This window comes from Dioscorea cayenensis, chromosome 13 (assembly GCF_009730915.1).
Source record: "Dioscorea cayenensis subsp. rotundata cultivar TDr96_F1 chromosome 13, TDr96_F1_v2_PseudoChromosome.rev07_lg8_w22 25.fasta, whole genome shotgun sequence".
In the NCBI taxonomy this organism is placed as follows: Eukaryota; Viridiplantae; Streptophyta; class Magnoliopsida; order Dioscoreales; family Dioscoreaceae; genus Dioscorea; species Dioscorea cayenensis.
Window position 1 is genome coordinate 2,580,068 of NC_052483.1, and position 10,745 is coordinate 2,590,812.

At 35.7% G+C, this 10,745-nt stretch overlaps 1 protein-coding gene across 1 annotated transcript; it reads left to right on the top strand.

Annotated features, from left to right (window-relative positions):
* Positions 1–1,577: 1,577 nt before the first annotated feature.
* LOC120274857 (cysteine-rich and transmembrane domain-containing protein WIH2-like) lies at positions 1,578–10,436 on the top strand. Its single transcript, XM_039281396.1, has 3 exons — positions 1,578–1,710; positions 1,851–2,058; positions 10,162–10,436. The coding sequence occupies exons 1-3, from the start codon at positions 1,683–1,685 to the stop codon at positions 10,205–10,207; spliced, it is 282 nt and encodes a 93-aa protein (XP_039137330.1). The 5' UTR covers positions 1,578–1,682; the 3' UTR covers positions 10,208–10,436.
* Positions 10,437–10,745: the final 309 nt, after the last annotated feature.

Consider the following 10,745-nt stretch of genomic DNA (forward strand, 5'->3'; position numbering starts at 1 on the left):
GAGAGTATTGATATAGATGTATCATAGGTATATTTGCGATGAGTGCAATGGGGGATTCAAATCTATATCACTCACCCCATCGTTTCTCACCCGTAATTTGCTGAATTTAGTAATTATACTATGTAATCTTCCAATCTAATTATAATCTCAAAATAAAATTTATTATATACCCATATATATTTTATCATATCTAAGATTTTGGATCTATATATTACTTTGCATAAACGCGTCTCAAGTATTATTTTTATATAGTGAGTTACAGGAGGGATTACGGATGTGTGGTATTGAAGACACGACGAGTTAATAAACTAACCTTTGACGAATTAGGTCAAGAGGTTTGGGCACTACTGTGAATTTGTCCCAAATAGTTATTAATAAACTTATAAAATACAAAATAATAAATACATAATTTATTTGCATGTCTAGATGTGTACTAAAAATAAATATTAAAAGTTACAATGAGAGAAATATTTGAATGGATCAATAACTAAAAGCAGCTGGTTGGAAGAAAGTAAAATTAAAATTTAACCAAGATTTTGTACCAATGATTAGTGTAATGCTTGACTGAAACCCATTTTCACTTGCTCTTTCAAAGTATTTTTAATTTATTACCATATGATATGACATATGACACAGCTAGATAAAGTGTTTTTCAAGGGGAGCAACACTTTAAGGAGTCTAAAGACTTAAATCAAGAAAATATATGTTAAATTTAGGGGAAAAACTTTTATTCTTTCAATTTCTAATAGATGAAATTAATTTTAAAAGCACCTTATTATAATCAATCACATTAATTTAGAATAGAAACATTAAAAAGATAAATTTAATTCATTTTATTTATATTTCATATCTTTGGAATTTATTAGAGTTAAAAATGTTAGGTGCTATTTAATAATTTACAAAATATATATATATATATATCCATTTGTTGTGAGAAAGATCTAACAGGTAAGATTTGATTAATCTAGCATGAAATTTTACTAATGTAAGTAAAAGGAATAGAGAAGAGTGAGGCTCAAAATGTGACAAAATAAAAAGCAACAGATGGACGTTATATTGGGTAAATCTTTGAGATCGGACTACTAGCTCGTTTTACTTTTGATCAGTCGAACTTGATTTCGTCGATTTGGTCACTCGAAACTTTAATTTTGATCATTTCGAGCCGATAAATCGAAGTTTCGATCCAAGTGGGTTCGTAAGCGCCTAAAAATCCGAGGTGGGTCATCAAAGGCATGGCAGTATTATTAAGTCGATTGAGAGGTGTCGATAGTATCGTCGAGCGCATCTCGTTTGGGGTTGAAATCATGATTTGATATCTCGAGTAGAAATCGAATTAAAAGTTAAGTGATCAGTTGATATGAATTGAGTTAGATAATCAGTGAAAATGAATACAGAAATTTTGATAGCTACTTAAAAATTTACTCCGGATTACTCAATATAAAATTTATTAATATATTTTATTAATTTTTATCAGTTATTACTTATTATTAATATTATAATAATAATAATATTTGGACGTTGTATCTCAAGGGGCTATAAATAAAGAGTCCATGTGATGTGAGAGTCGATCGTCCTCTCCCTTCCAGCTCTCTATCCTCCATCGATCTCCTCTCCACTCGTTGCCCTTCCTTCTCTTCCCCCCTTCTTTCTCCCTCTCTTTCGCAGCAGCAGCAGCAGCAGCAATGAGCTACACACCGCCGCCGCCTCAAGGTACTGCTTCTCTCGTCTCCACTCATCCTCAATTCCTAGGGGTTTCGTTTGGATTTATTAGGGGTTTCATTCGATTTTTGAATTTGGATCTTGAATTGATCTGGAAAGTGTATGTGATGATCTGATCGGTGATCATTAGGGGTATCCATCCAAGGACGGTCATCCACCTCCCGGCTATGCTCAGGGCTATTCGGCCCAGGGGTATCCTCCGTCAGGATATCCTCCTCCGAGTTATGGGCCGCCTCCCGGGTACCCTCCACAAGGGTATGCCCCTTACCCTCCGCCGCAGTACGTTCAAGCGCCGCCTCCTCAACGGCCGACCACCGGCTCTTCCTTCTGCGAAGGATGGTACTCTCTCTCTCGATCTCGATCTCGATCTCTCGATCTCTCTCTTTTCAGTGGTTTTTCATATCTAGGGGTTTTCGCCGGATTCCGGCGATGGATCGGATTCGGGTCGTTGGCCCAATCAGGGATCCGTTAAGAATGGATCGGGTTTGGATTGGGTTGGTATGGGGAACTGGAATGGGGAGTTAAGGATCCGAATCCATTAAGAGACTGGTTTTTCGGATCAGGAAATGATTAGATTCGGGTCGTTTTAACGGATCTGAACCCGTTAGTAAAAGGATTGGGTTGATGTCGATGGAGTAATTGAAAACTCGGAGTCAAGGATCCGATAGAAGTTCGGTTCTTCGGATTCAGAATCCTGATATCGATAAAGGATCCGAATCCGCTAAGAGTATGGTTCTTTGGATTCGGATCCGGATCTTTAGACGGATCCGAGCGCTTAAAAGGATGCGATAGAGCGAACTTGGCGCATTTTCCACCATTCACTCTCGTGAAAAGGTCGGTCTTGAGCCGTTGGGTCAACAACATCCCCGTGAGCTGTCATTATTATTATTATTAATTTATTATTAGAGTAAATGATATGAACGTCCGGGTCTACTGCTTCCTAAATAGTAAATACCCATTAAACCCCCTAAACTTTAAAAAATATATATATATCTCAGCCTTTTTCTTATTTTTAAAATTACAATTATACCCTTATGTTTTTATTTGTATTTGTTCATTTTGTTGATGAAGTTCCGGGACCAAACAAACTAGCTCAATCACTAGGAATTTGCATGGAAACTAGCACAAGCCTGTCTAATCCTACGCTGGGAAACCCTGCAAAAACTTATGAGAGTTTTGAGGCAAGGGCAGAGCTAGGGAGTGGGCAAATGTGAGGGGCATAGCCCTCTGATTCCATTCTTTTTACACATATATTAATATAATATATATATATATATACACTGTAACACACACATAGAACCAAAAGAGATGAGAGAGATATTACTCCATAAAGATGTATATATATATATATTATATTCGACTATGTCATATTATCAAATAATATTTATTATATAAATAAAATTATTAGATATAATTTAAAAAGTTGAGAGAGAAGTCACAGCTCTAATTTTTTAAAAATTATATTTTTAAAGAATATATATATATATATTGTTTGATCTTAATTTTTTTATAAATTTAAATGTATGTAATATAAAATTATATTTTTAAAAAAATATTTATAAAAATTATTATTTGACCTCTCATGATTATATTTTTCACTGTCCTTCCTTAAAATAAATCCGACTTCCACCCCTTAGTTTAGGCAAGCTCATTAGTGGAGATAAAGGAGAAAGTAGAAAAGGGAAGGAGTAAAAATGTGTTTTTAAAAAATTAATTAGTTTTTAAAAAACTTAAATTATCAAGGACTTATACGGTAGTTAATTTTTATCAAAGCCCTTAGTAGTCATGTTAAACTTTCCAGGGTCCTACGAGTCATTTCCCCTTATTATTATTATTACTAAATTGTTTTGTTATGGTAGTTATTTGCTCAGATGTTTCTGAAAATACCTTTTATTTTCAAGATACATAAAAGGTCTTCTTTTACATGACTATTCTTCTTCTTCTTCTTCTTGTTATATATAAATATAAATGTTATTTCATGGCCTATACACATAATTGCTTTTGCCTGCATCGCTGGTTACTTTTGTCATGTTAGGTTTTCCTGTTCTGTATCAGCTGCAAGCTACTTTTTAACCAAAATAGGGAGTTACTAAACATCTACATTGAATAAAAATATGACTTAGGCCACTGTTTGGATGAATAGTAATTTTTCGTAGGAATTTTTGTCATAGGGATTCAAAAATGATTTCTATGGAATTTCTACTGGGAAAAAATTCCTATCAACTGATGTTTGGATGTGCTGTGAGGAATTTTTCCATAGAATTTTTAATTTTGAAATTGAAACTAGCCAAGATCAAAAATTTTTACAAACAACCAAGATCAAAATTTTCAATGTTAGCATATCTTTAAACATCTCAAGTAGAAAGCATGTCAGAATGCAAATACATTGACAACAATCAAAGCAAGAACTGGCAATACTAACAAATCAAACAAGATAAGCACAAGGGAGCAGAGACAAATATATCAAAAGTCCACATCTTTTTAGCATTCGATAAGTTTTGGAAATGATAAAACCTTAGCCAAAAAAAAAAAAGGATTACTTTGGCAGCCTTGATTGACAATAAAGTGCTATTGTCATGCAAGCTCATAAGAAATGAGGGATTTCGGGTGAGGTTAGGGTTAGAGTTTGGTCGTAGGGGTGTGGTAGAGACGGGCGGGAGAGAGGTCAAGGATGGAGATGAGGGCAGGGGACTGGCCGGCCCGAGCCTTGACCTCAAGCTGAGGCTGAGCAGTAAAAGGACGACCTCAGGCGGAGGGAGAGTGGCGCGTCGCAGGAGATGACGCAGAGGCAGAATCTGGAACCCGAGGGCAGAGAGGGATGAAGGAGAGAGGACGAGGAGGATCCGGATCCGGGGAGCGAAGGGCGTGTCGTAGAGGCCCAGTTGGCGAGAAAGGAGTCGTCATGGCAGGAGGATGGGTGGGATAGAGGCGAGGAGAGGCGGTGCGTGGGCGAGTCGAGGAGAGCGGGCCGGGGCGGTCGGGAGTCGGCGAGGCGGGCGGGGTCGGGAAGGTCGGGGGCCCAGCGAAGAGGGAGGTGAAAAAGGTGGAGATGAGGGAGAAGAAGGTGGTGATGAGATCCACACGTAGCGATGAGGTCGAGGGGCAGGCCACGAGAGTCGTGTGGTTGTGATCGATTGGCGGAGGGTCGTTCTTTCACGGGAGGGATGGTGGCGGTCGAGAGGTTGTGGCGGCGGCTTCGTCGATCCCAAATGAAAGCCCTGTTAAGATAATGATGTTTATTTTAGTTTGGTTAGGATATCTTTGATTTAAATATTTAAGTTAGTTGTGTGTTGATTAAAACTCAAATTAGTAGAGATTATCTTTCTAGAATTTTGCCTTTTTATAAAGGCTCTGATGATTATGAATAAAAGTGAAAATGCTGTTTTTCATCTCTTCTTTTAAGTTATCGGTGGTATCAAGAGTCGAGGTTTTCAACAAAAGAGAGAGTTTTTGTAGTGAAGAAATTCACAGAATGCTGCGAGACAACTTTGCGCAAGACCATCTCATTCCACGTTTTGATGGTCACTACGATCATTGGAGCATGTTGATGGAAAATTTCTTAAAAATCCAGGAGCTGTGGAATATCGTTGAATCTTGAGTGGCAAAACCGGATGATGGAGTAGTACCTACTGCACAGCGTAGGAAGGAACTCGAGGCATCAAAGTTTCGAGAAAGACTTGAAGGCGAAGAATTATTTATTCGGTGCCATTGATCGATCTATTTTGGAGCGATTCTTTCGAGAAAACCTCCAAGGATATATGGGATTCGATGAAGAAAAAAATATCAAGGCTCATCAGGGTGAGCGTCGCAACTTCGAGCCTTGAGAAGCGGATTTATGAAAATCTACGGATGAAGGATGGAGAATCTGCTAACAATTATTTCACAAGAACCATGGGATTGGCCCGATAATATGCGGTTTCATGGGGAAGATGGATGATGTCACTATTGCTGAAAGATATTACGATCTTCGACAAAGAAAATTTGACTACATAATGCTTTCGATTGAAGAATCGAAAGGACGTAGATCGCACTCTCGATTGATGAACTAGAAACTCTTTATTAGTTCAGTGAGCAGTAAGATCAATAGTAATTTTTATTCATCGAGGAGCAAGCTGAGAGGGCCCTCTACGACCAACAACTTCTCGATATTACGAGGGTAGAGGTCACGGTGGAAGTAGAGGAAGAGGAAGAGAGCGGAGAGAGGCTACGAGTAGCAGCAGAAATCGATGATGGTTATCTACAAAGTAAAGGAAGAGGACGAGGTCAACAATTTGATAAATCTAAAATTGAGTGTTTTTAGATGTCATCGAGTTTGGTCATTACTGATTTCCCGAATGTTATACCAAAGCTACCTAATGACAAAAGACAAAGGAGAAAAGTCAAATTTTGCGAGAAAAATAAAGAAGCCGGAGACTTTGCTAATGACAATTCAAGATAGTCGGAATCTCACAAGTCGGATATTTGGTTTGTGGACACCGGTTGTAGCAACCATATGTGTGGAAGTAGAAGTCCTTCTTTTCTTACTTAAATGAAGATTTTTCACTCTATCGTTAGCTTTTGGAGTTGCTCTACGGTGAATGTGATGGGAAAGGGTGATATTAATATAAAAACCAAGAATGGTTTTATAGAAAAAATTTCTAATGTTTTTATGTTCCTGACTTGAAAAAGTAACTTCTTGAGTCTTGGTCGATTGCAAGAAAAGGGATATACTGATTACTATTCAAAAAAGTGTACTTGTGAAATATATGATCCTTGTAGAGGTGCAATTGCGATTGTGCCCGATGAGTTCAAATAGGTTGTTTCCTATAAAGATTGAATGTGCTCAACCTTGTTTGATGGCTAAAACAAAAAGACCACTTCATGGCTATGGCATTATCGGTATGGTCAGCTTAAGCTTTGGTGGATTGAAGACACTCGAAAAGGATATGGTGATAGGGCTTCGCTAAAATCACTATTCCCTCTCAAGTTTGTGAAGAGTGTGTTGTTGGCAAACAACATCGTACTCATTTCTCTCGAGGAAAGTCTTGGAGAGCAAAAAGATATTTTAGAACTTGTTCTACCCGATATTTGTGGACCAATAAATCCTACTTCTAATGGAGGTAAAAGATATTTTATTACTTTCATGATGATTATTCACGAAAACTTGGGTTTATTTTTCTAGAGAAATCGAGAGCTTTTAGTGCATTTAAAAGCTTTGAGGTATATGTTGAAAAGTGAAATCGGGAAGCCTATTAAAACAATTACGACTGATCGTGGAGGAGAGTACTTGCTCGAAAAGACTTTGAAAGTTTTTGTAATTATCATGGCATCCGAAGAGAGCTCACGACTTCCTATTCCCCCACAACAGAATGGTGTATCGGAAAGAAAAATCGAACCATCCTCAATATGGTGCGAACCTTGTTAACAAAGGCGAATTCCGAAGAAATTTTTGGCCGAGCGATGAGTGGAGCATTCATATCTTGAATAGAAGTCCTACTTTGCATTCAAAACAAAACACGGAGGAAGCATGGAGTGGAAGAAGACCAACAATAGATCACTCAGAATTTTTGAGTTTGCATTGCATATGCACATATTCGGATGAGAAAAGAAAGAAGCTTGATGATAAAAGGGGCAAAAGTGTGTTTTCTTGGGGATTAGTGAAATATCGAAGCTTTTTAAATTGTATGATCCATTAACATTGTGGTGAGTGAGGGATGTTATTTTTGATGAGGAGAGCGACTTGGAATTGGAGTGAGCAGCAGCCTACTTCAATTATAATTAGTGATGAAAGCAGAAGAAGAAGGAGAAAGCAAGTCAACATCAAGAAATTTCAACTAATGAAGCCTCAATTACTAATAAACTTTCACAAACAAGCATGCGAAACATCAACTAAATCCCTATTACTACGTGTCCTAGAAAAAGGCCAACGGATGGCGATTATGAAGTAACGATTTCAACCAATCGAAGACCTTTGCTACTCACTTTGCTTTTATTTTTCGATTGTGATCCTTTATCTTTTGAAGAAGCTATCCAACATTCAAAGTGGAAAAAGCTATGGATAATGAAATTGCATCCATTGATAAAACATGGAATTGACTGAACTTCCCAAAGGGCAAAAACAATTGGTTTAAAGTGGGTGTCATAAAAACAAAATTAAGCAGAAAGGTGAGATTGACAAGTATAAAGGCACGATTGGTCTGCAAAAAGGTTATAAGCAAGAATTTGGTATAGATTATAAAGAGGTTTTTGCTCCAGATTCGCAAGGCTTGACACTATCAGGCTTGTGGATTTTGCATTGGCGACTCAAAATTCATGGTAGATATTTGACTAGATGTAAAATCGGCCTTTCTACATGGAGAATTAGAAGAGCGGAATATTTGTTGATCAACCTTTGGGTTATATTAAAGCGGGGATGAGCATAAAGTGTATAAATTGAAAAAGCTCTCATGGATTAAAGCAAGCTCCAGCAGGCATGAGCTTAGTCGCATAGAAGCTTATTTTTAAAGAAAGATTTCGAAGTGCCACTATGAACATACTGGTTTTATGAAATTTGAAGGTGAAGGAAAGGTACTTATAGTGCAGCTTATATGTGGATGAGCTTAATCTACACGCGACGACAAAGTGATAATTGAGCGGGTTTAAGACTTCCATGATGATTGAATTTGATATGTCGACCTTGATTTAATGCATTACTACGGGTATAGAAGTTATCCAATCTTCGTATTTTTATTTCTCAAAAAGATATGTACATAATATCCTAACGGGGTTTGAATGCAAGATCGTAATCCCTGTTTGTACTCCTGTTGAGACGGGTTTGAAGCTTGTTAAAAAGTGAGGAAAACATGGTTAACAACACTTTTTACAAGCAAATTGTTGGAAGTTTGATGTATTTAAGCGCAACGAGGCCCGACATTATGTTTGGTGTAAGTCTCATTAGTAGATTTATGGAAAATCCAAAAGAGGTGCATCTCATAGCTTAAAAAGCGAATCTTGCGATACTTGAGGAACAATAGATTATGGAATATTGTACTAAGAAAGGAGAGATACTCGAACTAATTGGATTCTGATGATAGTGATTATCGCAGGAGATTTAGATGATCGGAAAAAGACATCGTCAGGTTATGTATTTATGATGGGTTTTGGAACTATCTCATGATTAAATCAAAAGAAGCAACATATTGTTACTCTTTCCACAAGCGAGGCTGAATTTGCTAGCGACAACGGCATGTGCCTCTCATGCGGTGTGGTTAAGAAATATTCTCGAAGAACTTCAATTAAAGCAAGAAGGTTCGACTCAATATATTGCGATAACGGTTCAACTATCAAGCTATCTAAGAATTGAGTTCTTCATGGAAGAAGCAAACATATTGACGTGAGATATCATTTCTTGCGAGATCTTACAAAGGATAAAATTATTGATCTCATCTCTGCGGAAGCAAAGATCATATTGTTCGATTTATTTACAAAAGCCTCTCAAAAATAGCTACTTTTCACAAGCTCGGGGCATTGATCGAGTGTGATCGTGTATGAAAGCATTCATGCAAGAGAGATAACTTTAAACTTATGAGATAAACATAAGTTTAAGGGAGGGTGATTAAGATAATGATGTTTATTTTTAGTTTGGTTAGGATATCTTTGATTTAAATATTTAAGTTAGTTGTGTGTTGATTAAAACTCAAATTAGTAGAGATTATCTTTCTAGAATTTTGCCTTTATAAAGGCTTCAATGATTATGAATAAAGTGTGCAGTTTTCTTCATCTCTTCTTTTAAGTTATCAAGCCCTTCACACTCGTTCACAATTCCTATGGAATCATGTGATTTCATAGGAATTTTAAACTGTAAAAAGAATACCCAAACACCAATTCCTATGATTTCCTATGTAATATTAAATTTCATAGGAATGGTGGCCATTCCTATGGAATTTAATGGTAGCCAAACAGGGCCTTAGACTTAATGTTGAACTAGAAATTATATATATATATATATATATATATTGTAAGATTTCAAAGATTGTCAAGAAATATATAGAAGTAGATAGATAGACAACTAAATAAATATTATTTTTCATTAAAAAAATAGTAACTCTTTATTTTACCGAAAGGTTGAGAAAAATCAATTTTTTCTCACAACATTAATTGAAGTGAGTGGTTTGTTAATTTTATCAAAAATAATAATAATAATAATAATAATAAATCATTTATATGTGTGTGTATATATTAATTAAGAGTAAAAAATATTTGCCATATTTTATTTCCAAGCATTGAATTGGACTCAAGCGTCTAGAGTGCATAATAATTTTTAAAAACATTTATAAGAAATTAACTTCCCTTGGCCATATATGTAATTCATGGTTTTATACAACTATATAAATATATGACCCAAACTTTTGATACTTGAAAAATAATTTTGCTTCATGTTTATGGATTTTAATTTGATGTTTGTATATATGAACTTGGTGCCAGTTTGGCTGCTCTTTGCTGCTGTTGTCTGTTAGACACCTTCTTCTAATTCTATGAAAGCTTAATTAAGCTGTGGGAAGGAGCAAGCTAATGGAGTCTCACCTATGAGCTTTTATTTATGCATCCCTAGTTTTTTCTTAGGAGGAAGAAATCAAAGGTCTTTGTTATCTTTATTTTTCTTTATTTTATTATTTCTTATGGATATGAAATTTGGGTTCTGATTGTATCCGAATTTAATCCTTTTTTTTTAAAATTTTATTTAGTAGTATGTTTATGTATGTCATTCTGTACAAAAATTCTTAAATAAGATGTGATAATAAGATGGAGCGTTATATATCATGTGGGCATTCAATGGATAACTGTATTATTTACATTGAATTCATGAGTTTAAATTTTAATTTGTGGTTCACTAATTTAAAGTGCATAAGATGTTGTTATTATTATTTTTTTAGAAATTTTTAAAATCTCTTTTTTTAAAGTTTTTTTAAAAGTTTTCTTATACATGTATGATCTTAAATTACACCCTTGGAAATTGGAATGTTACAATTATTTAGGAGGTCACTGAATAAATAAATCTTGAACTCAAC